We start from the raw sequence: 16,108 nt of genomic DNA on the forward strand, positions 1-16,108 counted from the left end.
TTGGGCTTCCGCAAAGCATGATCTTCCTGAAGGTTATACAGGAAATTAGAAAAAAATTGCCATCTCCACAAAACAACCCAAGCTTGCACTGAGCCACCTCCAGGAGGGGCTGCCAACACGCTAACCAATGGCAAGAGACAGTCTAACATCAATGACTTCAAAGACTTCCCCAAGCAGTAACCACTAGGAAGGAGCACTCCAAAAAGGCATCATGCTCCAGTGGAAAGAGTGTGCAGTGAAACCTGCACATGCTGCCTATCAGCGGTCGGATCCTGGGCAAGTCACTTGACTTCTCTGAGCTTCGCTTTCATCAGGTGTAAGGTGGTAACGGTAACATGGCCATTCCAGTGACTCGGAGCATAGGCGACGCAAGAATTCCGAAGAATTAACAGAAAGGATCCTGCTCAGAGTGAAAAAAATCCATAAATGGTAATAATATTTATATCTTTATTTCCCAAACAGTGCCTTGCACAAAATTAGGGGTAATGAGTATTTGTGGGAAAAAAAAATATTTGTGGAAGTGAGGGATGGGGAAGAGAGAAGGGGAGGGAAAGGAAGAGGGAAGAAAGAGCTTTGAAAAAGGTTCAAGGCGAGCATTGAGAGAGGTATTTCACTCTTTTTCTTTTATTTTTTAATTTTTTTTAATGTTTATTCATTTTTTGAGAGAGAGACACAGAGTGTGAGTGAGGAGGGACAGAGAGAGAGAGGGAGACGCAGAATCTGAAGCAGGCTCCAGGCTCTGGCTGTCAGCACAGAGCCCGATGGGGGGCTCGAACTCCTGAACCGTGAGATCATGACCTGAGCTGAAGTCGGACGCTCAACCGACTGAGCCACTCTTTTTCATTAATAGCTTTTTTGGTTCTAATATATATTTATTGTAGAAGGTCTTTTAATACCAAGGACCAGGAACATCGTGGAATACTACCCAGCACCACAGGGCCTGCAGATGAGAGTCTTCTGATTGCTGTTGTGCTTGTGCTGCCTGTTACAGCAATTACGTTTACCTTGCCCCTTCCAGCTACATGTCATTGCTGGGTCTCTGCTATTCCAGACCCACTCATCTCTGCCAAGACCAGAAAGCCTGGTTCCATGGCGGCTTCTCCTGCCTTCCACCCCAGTCTGCAAAGGACAACCACCATGGAGCTTCACAGGTGCATTCCTTAGCACTTTAGCGAAGGGAGTCCATTGAACCTCCAGATGAACATAGCCACTGGTGAGTTCTCGGGTCTTATGTAATAAATCCATTCTAGCAGGCCCACCTCCTTGAGCTTTTTATCCTCAAATATCCTTCCAGGACAGTTCTGGCATCTTCTCTCCATTAGTATAAGCCCCATTTCCCCCAAACTTTAAAGAGCCATCCCAATAGCGCATTGGGACCAGATCCACGTGCCCTGGTAAAGATGTTAAATCCTGATTCATGGGTCGACGTCCCCATTAAAAAGCTCTTGTCCGGTCTTATATTCTGCCACCCTCCCCCTCATCCATTGAGATAAGAGAGTTTGATGCCCTCCAGGTCCATCCTCACTGTGTTCTACCCCATCTCTGTTTATGTTCATCAGGTCCTCAGGATGCTTCAATGGAAGATCTTGTTCCCCCATCATACAGAGAGTCCTTCCCCAGTGGAGTCATCCTTAGACTTGACCTTAATTATCCATGAGAGGTCATGGGCAGTATTTGAGGAAGGCAGGTATAAAGCATCTTCTGTGGATGGAGACTCAGCCTGGTCTCAGCAAGGGGAGGAGTGGGCCCCTTCTGTAAGGGAACCTCAAGGTCATCCACTAATTGTCCCCATTCCAGATCTTCCTGTCCCACTCCTTCCCTAGGAGGACCTTGACTTAAGGATAGAAGACAGCTGGGGATCCAGACTTTTCTTTTTTATTTTCTTTATTTATTCATTTTTAGAGATAGAGAAAGGAAGCAGAGGGGAAGGGCAGAGGGAGAGACAGAGAGAGAATCTCCACCCTCAGCACAGAGCCTCACGTGGGGCTCCATTCCACGCCCCTGGAATCATGACTGAGCTGAAATCGAGAGTCAGATGCTCAACCAACTAAGCCGCCCACATGCCCCAAGCCTTTTTAATAATTCAGCTGCTCTCCCGCTTAGGTCTGAGGCCTGCTGTTCAGCACAGTCCGTCCTTCAGCTCCAGGAGAAGAGGGTGGCTTCAAATGTGGCTTTTACACCATCCCCTGAGTGCTTCGATTGTACTTAACAACTAACTAATCCCACAGTCCTGACAATTACCATTGTTCCCACATCTCTCCAATGTAAAAGATATTGATTAGCCAGTATATACCTTTCCATATGTACCCCGTCCCAATTCATCACAAGGAGTCTTAGTAACTGTGATGCAACAGATGCCTTATGACTCTCACAGCAAACAATACTGCCTGTGGCATCTTGGCTAAGCACCCCAGAAGATAGCTATGCTGGACTCCACCCATTAGCCCCCTCAGATCCACTCTCCACTCTTACTTAACCTACTACCCAGGGTGAATATTTATAGACGGAATCAATGAGCTCCCGTGCTCTCCTCCTTCCCATGTACTTCAGCAGAAGATCAGGGAACAGAGCAGAGTGAGACTGGGTATCTTCTCCCCCACCTCCCTTCCTACCAGGCCTTGATTCCAGACCAGCTGGGTCCTAAGAAAGGAAGGTCACAGCTCTCTCTGGGGTCTGATGGTCACTTCCTCTTCTCCTTCAGCCTAGGGATGTTCATTGCTTCTAAACAAGCATTCAGAGTGTTTTATCACCCCTTGTTGGTTTCCTTAACTCTGCCAGCACATTTATAAATAGCGACTCCATTCACTGGTCCTCAATGTCTGGCTACAGTGTATCACTCATTTCCTTCCTGGCCCCTTACTCATGCTGTAGTCACTTCTCAAATTGTGGCAAACCCTTACCGCTTCTGCCCTTTTTCCCTAAGTTTCTTTAAGAAGCCGCTGTTTCTGTCAGAAAAGTCTGAGGGAAGTTCTTAGGGATGGGTTGAAAACACTTGTGAGGTGTCACCCAGGGTTACTCCCAATCGCCACCCACTGTCCCGCCGAGATCCCAGGCTCCCCACTACTTTTTGTGTTAGAGTGTTTTGCCTAACAACAGATCTGCACTAAGGACTGGGGTGGACTTTGCTCCTGTTCTTTGTTCCCAGGTGTTCACCTCAGCATCCCAGTCCTTGACCGTCAACCCCGACAGTCACATTTCTGTTTTCATGAGGACTTTTCCAATTCCTCTTTCAAGGAGGGCTCCTGGCTCCCAGCTGGGATATGCCAAGGATGTGAGTCCAGATGGAGCCACCTTGGAACTTACCATATCCAGTCATTTGTCTGTGTCTCTTACTAAACATGACATTCTAAATTCGTTTTGAATATGCTTGCTATTGCTATTCCAAGTATATTAAAGACTAAAAAGACTTTTTTGAAAGTTTTCATGAATCCAAAAGACAAAGAACATGCTTTATTGGCATTAACACAGATTTTCCTGGCGTGTTGTGAAAAAAAGGAACAGAGTTCATTTCAACCCTCAAAATGTCGGAATTAAAGACACTTGCACAATACCAGAGTTAAAAAAAAAAAAAAAAAAAAAGTCACAGAGAATCAGCTGCTGTAAGATTTTAGCACAAGGCCTAGATGATCACGGACTTTCCCCCAAGCCAGCAATGCAGTTTTACCCCTATAAACATGCAAAATTTCCAAATTTAAAAAATTACAACTTAAATTTAAAATATGTTAAATGGGAAAGAATATCTGATTAATCATTTTGGCCATAGCTTTGGGAGAGCATCCCATGAGTCTAAAACCAGAGTTTAGTTCTGTACATTTTTAAACCTAAACGATGGATCCAGTTCACATTTTCTCCTGAGTTTTGTTTCATTTTTGTTTTTGTTTTTATCACAAAGGGGCCTCTTCATGAAGGAGGAGCTTCAAGAATTTTGCTCGGGAAAAGAATCACCCAGAACCAAACACGTTTCAATTTGAGCTACTATTGCCCTCCTCTTTTTAATCTGAGCAGTTTTTAACCTAAGTGCTCAGTTAAAAGAAGGAGGGAGTATTTTCCCTAAGGAAGCTTGCAATTGCATTTTCTTTGGGGGCTTTTGAGGACAAAGCCTTGGTTTTATTAATATCTGGCCCTTTGATCCTAAATCTAGTTGAAGACCAATTGTTAAATAAGAGATGGGAATTTAAAGACTTTCTAGACCCATTTCCTAATTACTCCCACTGCCCTTAAACTATTGGCATATTATAAATCCAGATTGGAGGAGGATTGTGGTATATACAAATTATGTTCCGAGATTCAAGGCAAAGATAAATTAATTTGCAAGTGTGTGAACCAGAGAAATTATTTCAGCGAAAACACAAATGTTGTTTTGCATTTTTAGCATCAGTATGCTGCCTCTGGGCCTTAGGCCAGAGTTGGGCCTAAGGGAGACGGATAACCTCCTCCACAGGTGGTCAGAATTAAACAGTCCTTGAATCCAGGGGGTATAGCTGCTCAGGTTGCCCGTGCACCTGGGTCCGTGAAGCTCAAAGCTGCCAGCTGTGTTCTGTAGGCCACGCCAGCTTCAGATGGTCTCGCACTCCGTGGTGGCAGTGGAACAGGCCCCGCAGTCGCAGCGGACAGCCACGGGGTAGGTGTAGAAGGGGTCCACTCCAGGGGCGCAATTGGGCAGCTTGACCGTCACCTGTCTGGTCTCGTTGTAGGTACAGACTCGATGATGGGCTTCAATGTAGGGGGGTTCCAGAATGGGCTTCTATCCTCACGGGTAGAAAACAGGGAACCCGTTAGAACATGCCATCTTGTTTCTTGTCCTCTGTACCATTAATCACTTTCAGAAACCAACTCGTTAGTCATGTGTTTACTTGTGAATCTGTCTCTTCCCAACAGAAAGCAAATTCCTGAGAGCAGCCACCTGCTTTCTGTACCCTATCCTGAGCTCCCAAAGAGCCCATGGCACATAGCAAGTGCTCAATAAATATTTAGCAAATGAATAATCCTGATCATTGCAAAAGTCTTCTAACTGGTCTCTCTTCTACCATCACCCCCTACGGTCAATTTACAGCACAGCAGCCCCAAGTGATTCTTTCAAAATGTAAGTCAGATTCCTCTCTCTTCTCTCTCAAAGCCCCAGTGATTTCGCATCTCACTCAGAGTAAAAATCAAAGACGTTCAGCCTCAAGACCCTCCATCATCTTCCCCACCCCTGCACCCCCTGCTATGTCTCCGACCACCCTGTCTTGCTGGCTTCCTCACTCTGCTCCAGCCACAGTATCTCCTGATTGTCCCCCAGATCCACCAAGAACAGCAGCGCCCCAGAGTTTTTGGCCTGCTATTCCCAGTGCCCAGAACATCCTTTCCTGACCATCTTATTTATAATCACAACATCCCACCTCCACACCCTGCCACTTCCCACCATCTTCCTGCTTTTTCTTCTGCATAGCACCTGTCAGTACCACGGGATATATTACATTATTTTATTAATTTGTGTTGTATTTTTCCCACTCTAAAAAGCAAATTCCATCAGGACAGGGATTTTTGCCCATTTTACTCACTGCTGCACCTCTACTACTCAGAGTAGTACCTGTCACCCAGGAGGTTCTCGATAACTATTTGTTGATTTAATGACAGAAAACAGCAAGGCAGCTTCCGGAAAGCCCTGTGCACTGTTCTGATAATCAAAGGATTCACTTCCTGCCTTCAACTCTCATAAATCTTGAATTCAAAGATAATTTTGTGAAGAGCATATAGATCAGGAAATCGGCACAAAGTAGTAGTTAAAATCCTAAACCCTGTAGCGGAACCCCCGTCTTCCAATAATTCACCAAAATGACCACCACAAAGGGGAAGAGAAGAGGCACCCGCTATGTGTTCTCTAGGCCTTTTAGGAAACATGGAGTTGCTTTGGCCACCTACATGCAAATCTACAAGAAAGGTGATGTGGACATCAAGGGAATGGGTGCTATTCAAAACAGAGTGCCTCACAAATGTTAACTATGCCGAGACTGGCAGAGTCTACGGTGTCACCCAGCAAACTCTTGGCATCGTTGTAAGCAAACAAGTTAAGGGCAATATTCTCGCCAAGAAAATTAATGTATGTATTGAGCATGTTAAGTACTCAAATTGCTGAGACAGCTTCCTGAAGTGCGTGAAGGAAAATGATCAGAAAAAGAAGGAAGCCAAAGAGAAAGGTCTTTGGGTCCAGCTGAAGCGCCAGCCTGCTCTCATGCCTTGTGAGAACCAATGGGAAGGAGCCTGAGCTGCTGGGGCCCATTCCCTATGAATTCATGGCCATGAGTGTTAATAAATAAATAAATAAATAAATAACCAAAAGACCGTGTAAAAAAAAATCTCAAATACTGTGGTCAGACCCTTGACCTTGAGCCCCTGTTCTTCCACTTGCTGAAGACCTTGGAAAGTCCACTTGACTTCTTGAAGCCTCAGATTCCTCCTCTGTGAAACAAAATCTCTACTTCACAGCCGTGTTGTGGAGATACGGTAGGATGACATGCACACCGCACAAGGCCCAGCACCAAGTAAGTGCTCAGTAAATCTAATCTATTGTTCTTATCAGGGTAGTTGCAAGGATAAGGAAGTAACAACAAAAATAACAACTTACAAGCTTTCAAAAACCAACGCCTTCACCTGTATTGGGTAAATAAAATATGTTAAACGGAGGCCCAGGATGAACTTCTTACGTGAATGTCGCGGGAATAATGGCTCTGCCTTTGACAAGGACTTCCATCCGATATCACTGCCTCCTCCTACTTTTCAGGTAGCATTTTACCCTCCTCAGTTTGCTGCATGTCCTCTTACCCTCAGTAATTTGGAATCTCAAGCAGGGGTGCCAGGTAAAATCTAAGACACTCAGTAATATCTGAATGTCAAATAAACAACAAAATTTTTTTAGTATAAAGTATGGCTCTACTCATTGCATGGGTAATAAGATGCCTACAGATGCCTTATGACTCTCACAGCCAACAACACTGCCTGTGGCATCTTGGGTAAGCCCCCAGAAGATAGCTATGCTGGACTTCACCCATCAGCCCCCTCAGACCCACTCTCCGCTCTTATTCAACCTCCTACCCAGGTTGAATATTTATGGACCGAATCAATGAGCTCCCGTGCTCCCTTCCTTCCCATGTACTTCGGCAGAAGATCGGGGCACGGAGCACAGTGAGACTGGGGTATTTTCTTCCCTCCCCTCCCGCCCTGCCAGGCCTCGATTTGGGACCAGCTGGGTCCCAAAAAACAATTGCTGTTTATGTGACACTCCCATTTAAGTGAAATCATGGTTTGGTTTGACTTGGTTTTTGATAAATCTGGCAACCCTAACCCCAGGCCATGGCCAAAGGCTCTTTTCAGCAATAGTTCCACCTTTGAAGTAAGTCCAGCTGCTTTGCTGTCACAGACATCCTCATTTTCAGACATGCTCTCCAGTTAAGTTACCAAAAATAAGCACTTTATATCTCAGAAACTTTTAGATTACTGGGAAAATAAATCTTGGTCTCTTATCTTAAATTTTCTATACATAACCTCCCGGTACCTAGTACAGTAAGGGCATAAATAAAAGCTGGCTAACATTAAGGAGAATCTTGTTGTCTAAAGGTCTTGGTGCTTCTATTTCTCCAGTGAGGACACAGTCCCTGACCTCCTGCAGGTGACGAGCATCCAAGTAAAGACATTCATCAATTTTTAAAGAGAAGCGAAAACGAGCTTAGTTGAAGGAAACAAGGTTTGAAATGTAGGCCCAGAGAGAGTTCCAAAGACCAGAGAGATGAACTTTGAGTGGGGATAGGCATGGCCAGGCCGAGCCCTGAGTATGAGAAGATGCCAACCGCCCCCCACGCCCCACCCCCGCCCAAGGAAGTTTGATGTCGAGTCATAGCCACAGTATCCTTAGTAATTGAATTTTATTTGGCTCTTAAGTCTCAAGCCCCTGGATGATGCAAAAATAAAGCTAATTAGGTGGAGGCGTTTTATGTAATTTGGAAATTTTGTCACCAGGACCCAATCCATTTATGGGGCCATAATTTTATCTAAGTGACAGCAGGTTGCTCTCTGAGCCCCTGAATGGATGGCTGTTTTTTCCAATGGCAGTGTCCTCTCATGGTGTTCACAGACTTCTAAGTTGGCATCAATTAGGTTAAAAGATGTATGACTCCAGGGGCACCCGGCTGGCTCAGTTGGAAGAGTATCCAACTCTTGATCTCAGGGTCATGAGTTCAAGCCCCATGTCTGGTATAGAGATTACTTAAGAAAATAAATAAACTTAAAAAAAAAAAAGCGTATGACTCCAGATAGAGGTCAATCCCACATAATTCAACAAATATTTATTGAAGGTCTTTTTCATACATGACACTGCAACAAGGGCTGGCAAAGGCAAAGGAATGAAACTCCACTCTCAAAAAACTTAGAACCTAGCACTATGTGGTGGGGGAAAAAATAAGGCAAAAGGTGAACACAAGTCAGGGGTGGCCAGCAACTCAGAAAACCTCTGGGGAAGGAGTTGGCACTGGATGCAAACATCAAAGAATTTATTTAATAATGACAGATAGACATGAGAAGGGACATGAGAAAAAGACCAAAAGTGAGATTTCATGAGGGGTGCTTAATAAACCTTTTCAAATTCAGTCTGACAAGACCAGAGCTCGGGATATGTACAGACCCCAGGAAAATGGGCAGACTTCATATTGCTGAAGACCTTGGAAGTTGGTTTTGGAATTTGCAGTAGTGGGGAGTCATTTAAAGTTTCTGAGCCAGGGTGATGGTTTTTGAATCAGAGCTTGTGCTTAGTAATGAAGCCAAACCTCAGTAGAAAGAGTCAACAGTCACTCTGGGGTATGATGGGATAGGGTGCTAAATGGGCCTCTTTTCTGCTCACCTGGCAAACATCTCCTCATCTCAGCCCAATAGGGTTCGAACTTTGTCCAAGATTTGTATCCTCATTTTTAATGCACTGCCTCTTAAAAGGCTGGATATCATTGAATACAAAGGGACTTCGTGGATCTGTGGATGATAATCCCTGAGATCCCTAAGAATTGCAATGGGGAGTTGGGGCAGGGCAGGGCTGTGCGTGAGCCACTGAGGGAAGAATCAAGGACCTGCCCTCACCTGCTAGATAGTTCAAGGCCTGCCTCTTGGCGATTGGCTGGCCGTATCACAGGTAGAGGAATATAGAGAAGTGTGGGTTACATGCTTGAACCAAGGATTTATCCCTAACTTTCTACTGACTGTCTACGTAACTTTGCAGTCATTTACTCCTTGAATTTCTCCTGCCATCTGTAAAATGGATAGAATAATAGCACATCATAACCCCCTAAAGATGATTCCCAAATATACGACACTGTGTAAAATAAAAATGTTAATTTTATCAGTGCTTTGTTAGAGGGGCAAGATCATGCTTCTTTCAGATTACTTTTGGAGAATGCCAAATAATTGTTATTTTAAAGAAATTCCGCAGAAATGTCCCCACTCTACCTCATTTTATTTAAAAAGTGAACACTTAGGATTCAACCCAGGCGGCCGACCCTGAAGGCTTTGCTACCTGGGCTTGTCTTGAGACTCACCTCCCAGGTCTCACAGCGGCCCCAGCAGGCATCCGTAGTGATCCGAAGGCCCCTGCAGCCAGGCTTTTTGGCCAGGAAAGTAAACTCCCTCACGGCACAGCCCACAAAGGTGAGCAGGTTCCCACTGGACGTGCTGAGAACACAGCTGCAGCCAGCTAGGAGGAAGAGGGCCATGGGGCCGAGGAAAAGGTATGCCAGCTTCATGGTGTTCCTTCAGAGAGGGAAAGGGAAGAGAGTTTATTAACAGAGCCAGCGTCCTTCCAGGGGGCGACCAATGATATGATGGTCATTGTCAAAGGCACCTTGCTCTTAGCATTTCGGAAGAAATGAGCCAAGTATGTGTAAAAGCCCACAGACTCCAACACAGGTGCCCAAATTTTCTTCTCCCTGACTCCAGTATGGTTTCCATGGACCCCTTGTGCTCATTAGACACCCAACCCTCCCAGGGCATCCTCAGGCTTTTCCTTGTTGCAACCCAACTGCTAGACTTAACTTATGTGTTCAAGAAGTTTGTTCCAATGGTCTCTTCAAAATAAATTCAAAATATGAGTCACACCAAAAGTAATGCATACCCTAACATAACACATGAAATTATTGGGGCGCCTGGGTGGCTCAGTCGGTTAAGCGTCCGACTTCAGCTCAGGTCGCCATCTCGCGGTCCGTGAGTTCGAGCCCCGCGTCGGGCTCTGGGCTGATGGCTCAGAGCCTGGAGCCTGCTTCCGATTCTGTGTCTCCCTCTCTCTCTGCCCCTCCCCCATTCGTGCTCTGTCTCTCTCTGTCTCAAAAATAAATAAAGGTTAAAAAAAAAAAAAATTAAAAAAAAAAAATTATTTATGCTCAGATCTAGGGTACGTGGTGCCATGTTACCTGCCGACACAAAATTACATTTTCAGTGTCGTGGCTGGAAAACCAGAGGGGCGTAGATAAATGAAAACTGTATGCCCCAGATGTATGGTTACTAACCCAACCCACCATAAAACATGGGTATGCACAAGATATTATGAAACCTGGCACCTGACTTGGCGACATCATAAAAATGTATCGTATTAGCTACCAATTGCCTCTGCTCTATGCCTCCCCTGTAATAGGCACCCAGTTGTGATTCAGTTTAAACCTACCTATTGGAAAGCATTAGAAGTGTTTAAAACATAATCCCAATTTACTGTCAGGTCTATTCTTCCTGGGTCTTGGTCATTTTCTGTGCTTTTCCAGGAGCCAGAATCATTCCCTTCGCACTTGGCCCCCTGGACAGAGCCTACCTGGATGTCAAAGTAAGAGTGGACACTGCATTTATGGAACATCCTCAATTTGTTGTTGCTTAAAATCATTCATTATTGCTGCAAAGTTGTTTACTTTGAAATCTGATCTCTCGGTCTGATGCACTTCTACCGATCCACTTCTGATCTGTCACCTTAGCAGGGTTCTTCAGACTTCCCTTCTGGTGGAATGAAGTTACAAATATGGAGAAGCACTTACCTGATCTTGCTGGAGCTAACTCCTTTTAAGGTTCACACTTGCACCCAAGATTCCTGAAAATCACGATGAGTGATAGAAGTTTGCTCTGGGTAAATGTCTCTACCCTCTGTCACTGGGCTGCTTGACTGCTCAAATATATAGGAAGGGTCTTGTCAATCAAAACAAAAGAGAGGCAGATCCCTACAGGAACCACTAAACACATCAAAGCCTTGGGATATAAAGCCAGTCTCTATTTTCCAAAACTGATTAACTTAAAGGGTGTTGTTTTGTTTCTTAACATCACCTGCTGAAACAGAAAGTTGCCTTGGTGGGTGACATAATCCTAGGGAAACAGTCAAAAGTAGTTCACCTGGTTCTCAGGGGAACAAATGCACTGGGGCAAGATGGATTAATTTCCCTTCACGGGCACCACAGCTTTTCCTTCGAAGTAGGAGTCAGTTGCTAGCAGCTGACAGCAAACGCTTTCCCTTAATTCACAGAACATTTCAATACATTGAAAATAACAAAACGATAATTCTTCCTGGAAAGAACACAGGATCACTAACTGAAAGGGTGGAAATCAAAAGGAAGAAACCTTTTGAAAGTCTTAAAATCAGTTAAGTATTAGATAATATTAACACTTTAAAATGAGTCATATAAAAAAAAGTTTGAATGTTTGATGTGATTATCTTCTGGCATGGGAATTAAAGATGATTTTTCATTTCTTTCATATAGTTTTCAGCATATTTCACATTTTCTACATTGGGCAGCTTTTATAACAGAAAATCAATTAATAATGATACTTCAGGAATTAAAATAAACCAATAAGTATACATTTGTGCTGCATATAACGATATTGAATGGTGTCCTAATAGAAATATTTCATTAGATTTCTGGCTCTGGAAAGTCTAAGAATGAAAGAGTATTCTTTATGAGCATGGGATGCAATTTCTGTTCCAATCTACAACAGTAGCATACAAATGGATTAAAAACCTCGTTGGTCATGGCATTATTCTGGGTGCTCTAAAAAATAAATGAAGCAGACATCATCCCTGCCCTTAGGAGTTTACATATCACAGCAAATAATGACATAGCCAGAGACATATAAGAAGCACATTTAACAAATAATACTAAATAAAGAAGTTTTTTTAAAAAAAGAATTCTTATTTTCTGCAAAGAAAAGTGTTCTTTAAATACAAACTATTCATTCAGGGCCTGATTTTTTTTCAAAACATGTAACTACCCTCAGTGAATCCATCACTATACCATCAATATACCTATCTCTAGAGTCAGATTATTATGTGTTTAATAGAAAATTGAACTGGGCTCAGAATAAAGGACTTTCTTCAGCCCTTCAGCCTGTGAGTAGCATAACCAGAACTGGGGTACTGTGGGACAGACTGCTTACCCGGTGCGATCTTCTTTTTTTTTTTTAATGTTTATTTATTTTTGAGAGAGAGAGACAGAGTGTGAACAGGGGAGGGGCAGAGAGAGAGGAACACACAGCATCTGAAGCGGCTTCAGGCTCTGAGCTGTCAGCACAGAGCCCAACGTGGGGCTCGAACTCACGAGCTGCACGATCATGAACCAAGTCGAAGTCGGATGCTCAACCAACTGAGCCACCCGTGCGCCCCCGGGTGTGATCTTCTTAACCTGCTGGGCCTAGAGTTCGCCAATGGTGAGTTGCCATCCTGAGCCATGTTTCCGAAGAGGACTCCTCAACCCTTATTGATTAGACTTGAGACATACATAGTTCCATCTGCAATGTCACAAGAGAAGGACAACAAAGAGACACCAAGAGCACCTTTCTTTCACAATCTCCAATTTCCTCATAGTATAGAGCTGTGCATCCCACCTACCTCCCCATCAGCATCAGCCTAATAAGAATGACAGTTTATAGTCACTGAGCACCTACTGTGTACCAGGATCCTTGGAATCTGCTGTGTTCTCACATATGTTATCTCTCAGCCTTACAATAATTCCGTAAATCAGTGATTCTTTTCTCCCTTTTCCTTTGGGAGAAGTAGAGGCTCAGTTCTTTCATCATCTGCTCCTCTCCAAAGCCTTCGACAGCACTGGGGATGGTAAATAAGCTTGTTCCATCTCTACAACCAAGTGTCAGAAGGTGCTGCCTGGGACACTGTGTCAAGAAGACGTCCGAATGGTCACAGTGCGGAGGGCAGAGGCTCATCACCTTCATCACGGGTATGGGAAAGAGGAATGACGTCTGGATGCCACTTTTTTGCAATCCTTGCACTAGGCCACACCACTTGCCTCTCTACAAGCAGAGCGAGAGGTTGCTCTGTGATTTTAAAGGCTACGCAAGGCTCTAACACCTACAGACTATCTTGGTGCCATAGTCTGGGCATATGCCACCTTCTCTTCTACCTCTGTTGACACTTACACCGTTGACGTCACTCTCTTGAGGTAGCAAACAAAGATGTAACTTGATGTCTCCAGGCACAGGCCCTGGAGAGCCTTTTCTTATCTTGCTTTATTTTCATCTTCATATGGATTCATTGTCACCTTGGAGGATAAGTGACGAGAAACAGCTTCACTGGGGACAAGGAAAGGGGGTGTAGATGAGCAATCATCTTGAGGTCTGGGGAAGCAGGACAACAGAGGAGGAATGAGCTGAGTGCCTTAAGGAGGAGACTAAGCAACCGAGGCCTGGCCCATGGAGACAGCCCCAAACGGGGAGGTCTGGGGGTGGGCAGTGTATGCAGGAGATGAAGACATTACGAGAGCCTGGCGACTGTCTTCCCTGGCTCAGGCATGCTGCCTCTCAGGGATACAGCTTCCTAGCTGGCTTGGGCAGGTCCCTTCCCTCAGCCTTAATTTCTTCATCTGTAACATGATAGGGTTGAACCCTCTGACTCATAAGGTCCTTCCTAACACCAAGGTAACACCTAACACTAATTTAAAGTGTTCTATGAACAGAACAAGCTGAGGGCAAGTCAGACGGAAAACCCAAAGGGTCCTATGACAATAAAGTCGTCCAGATTTGTGCACAAATCTTGACTCTGACACTTGCCAACTTGTGATCTTGGACAAGTCCCGTCACCCCCGGGGTCTCAGCCCTCTACAAAACAGAAAATGCCTCCTTCAGAGTCTTCATGTGAGGATTCTACAAAATGACACCTATAAATTGCTCATCTCAGTGCTTTTTACATGATAAGCAGGCGACAAATGTTGCTTCTCTTTCTTTCCCGTCATCATTATGTGTACTTCTAAGAAATAAGAAGCTGCCAATAAGAAATTATACGACGCCAATCGTTGTTACACATACCCTGACCTCAAAGGTACTAACTGTGGAAAAAAGGAAAAAAGTGTGAGTCTGAGAATAGAAAAAGCAGTCGTTGGGGACCATGAGAGCCCACCAGCATCTGAAACCAGGAGACATGGGGTGGCACCAAAATTGCTTCCCCGGCCAGCCTATGGTGTTTTGATCTGACGCTAAAATTAACAACACATTTTTCAGTAGGAAAAAAGTCTGCAGGGTAAGATTTAGTTTTTTAAGGTCCAAATCTCACACTTTGGGGGTACACTCTTTTTACCATGTTTCTAAAATTCAGTATATGGATAAATCTTCATAAAGACTCCCAAACCATTTCAGTTCTGACCAGGAACAGAGTCAAATTAGCCAAGTCATCCAACATGTACTGAATACCCACTCTGTTCCACAGCTACTCAGTGAGGGCCCACAGGAACAGAGTTGTTGGCTGTATAACTTCCGATGATCTCTTAAGAGTTGAGATGTGCGTGCCCTGATACGTTTTTCCTCATTGTCCTCTCAGAATACACAATGCTCTAACCAAGGGTCAAATCGATTAGCATTACGCCTCCTGTGGATGAATTAAAAAGCCACAAATGAAGCTATGTGTTTCAAGGAATTAATAGAATTAATGATTTTCTGCAAACAGATACAAGAGAGGTCAGCCTTAGATTTTACAAAGTTGTATGTTGCTTTTAATGTCCCTTATTCAGAGGGGGGGAAATCTGGGTTTATAAATGAAGACAAATGGTGACGTCTTGGAAGAAATTAATTTTATTGAAAAGATATTTCTTCCTTTCAAAGTACTGGGTATTTGGGACAGCTCCTCTTTTTATTGACTTAGATAATATTTGCCCTAGATGATGGTGCAGTTGCTATGGTAACTTTTTTTTTTTTAACGAGACTAAAAATAATGAAGCCTGTGTCTGATTTACTAGGACAAGTCAAGCCTTTCTCCACAACTGTCTGAAAGAAGTAGCTGTCAGTTGTCACAGATTTATTTCAGATTAAGGGGCACATGGTTTAGGCGCTGAAGTGGAATGTTTTTATTTCCGCCTGACTCTTCCACTTTTGAAGGTCATAGCTTTGCCTGGCATGGCAGACACATGCCTAATAGAGAGGAACGGAGAAGAGCTTAATGAGTCACAAAGAAGCATTCTTTATTTCAAGTGCATCCTGTATTCTCATTGGAACGAGTCCACAAAGCTGCTGGGTCCCCAAATCCTGCATTTGTAATTTCCTAGGCAGTTGCACAGACAAGGCCAAGGCTGTTGTTAGCTCAGCTTCGAAGCAACAGCACCTCATTTGTTAGTTGTTGGCTTGGTTCCAGAAAAAGATCCCTAGGATATGGCCCCAGAGTGTGCGCGTGTGCCTTTGTGTGCCCATGCTTGGGCCTGAGTGACGGAGCAGGGCAAAGGGAGGATGGGGCCAGAGAAGAGCTGCTCTACTCTCTAGAATATTCATTGCATAATTTAGCACATAGTTAGTAAGCAACTACTCTGTGCTGGGCACTATCCAGCCCTGGAGCTACTGGACTCATTAAAAAAAAATGATGTTGGGAGGTCTGGAAGTGGAATAGCTAACAACTTAAAGGAATAATAGATTTCTCTCCTCCTTCCCTTTCTTTATCTTTTCCTTCTTCCTTTCTTCTGCCCTTCCATATTTTATTGAGTATCACCATATGTCACACAAATGCTGAGTATATGTGATGCAAATACAAATGGAGCTAAGAACCTGTCCTCAAGAGTCAATATTTCAGTGAAAATGATAAATAAACCAACATACAGATGACCCAGAAATTGCTCTCTTGGGCATTTATCCC

The 16,108-nt window shown here is 44.1% G+C and overlaps 1 protein-coding gene and 1 pseudogene across 1 annotated transcript; one reads left to right on the forward strand and one right to left on the reverse strand.

The window, feature by feature from the left end:
* Window positions 1–4,429: 4,429 nt before the first annotated feature.
* GPHB5 (glycoprotein hormone subunit beta 5) lies at window positions 4,430–9,761 on the reverse strand. Its single transcript, XM_042940648.1, has 2 exons — window positions 9,558–9,761; window positions 4,430–4,744 (listed from the first exon to the last, which is right to left on the reverse strand). Exons 1-2 carry the CDS (start codon window positions 9,759–9,761, stop codon window positions 4,556–4,558), a joined length of 393 nt encoding a protein of 130 aa, XP_042796582.1. The 3' UTR covers window positions 4,430–4,555.
* LOC122221350 lies at window positions 5,818–6,299 on the forward strand (annotated as a pseudogene).
* Window positions 9,762–16,108: the final 6,347 nt, after the last annotated feature.

The sequence above is a fragment of the Panthera leo genome, chromosome B3, assembly GCF_018350215.1.
Source record: "Panthera leo isolate Ple1 chromosome B3, P.leo_Ple1_pat1.1, whole genome shotgun sequence".
NCBI classification, from domain to species: Eukaryota; Metazoa; Chordata; class Mammalia; order Carnivora; family Felidae; genus Panthera; species Panthera leo.

Excerpts from the sequence above, each read along its gene's own strand:
- GPHB5 (XM_042940648.1), bottom strand. The coding sequence starts at position 9,761 with ATGAAGCTGGCATACCTTTTCCTCGGCCCCATGGCCCTCTTCCTCCTA. Across the intron at positions 4,745-9,557 it reads GCCGCTGTGAGACCTGGGAG|AAGCCCATTCTGGAACCCCC; the intron begins GTGAGTCTCAAG and ends CCGTGAGGATAG.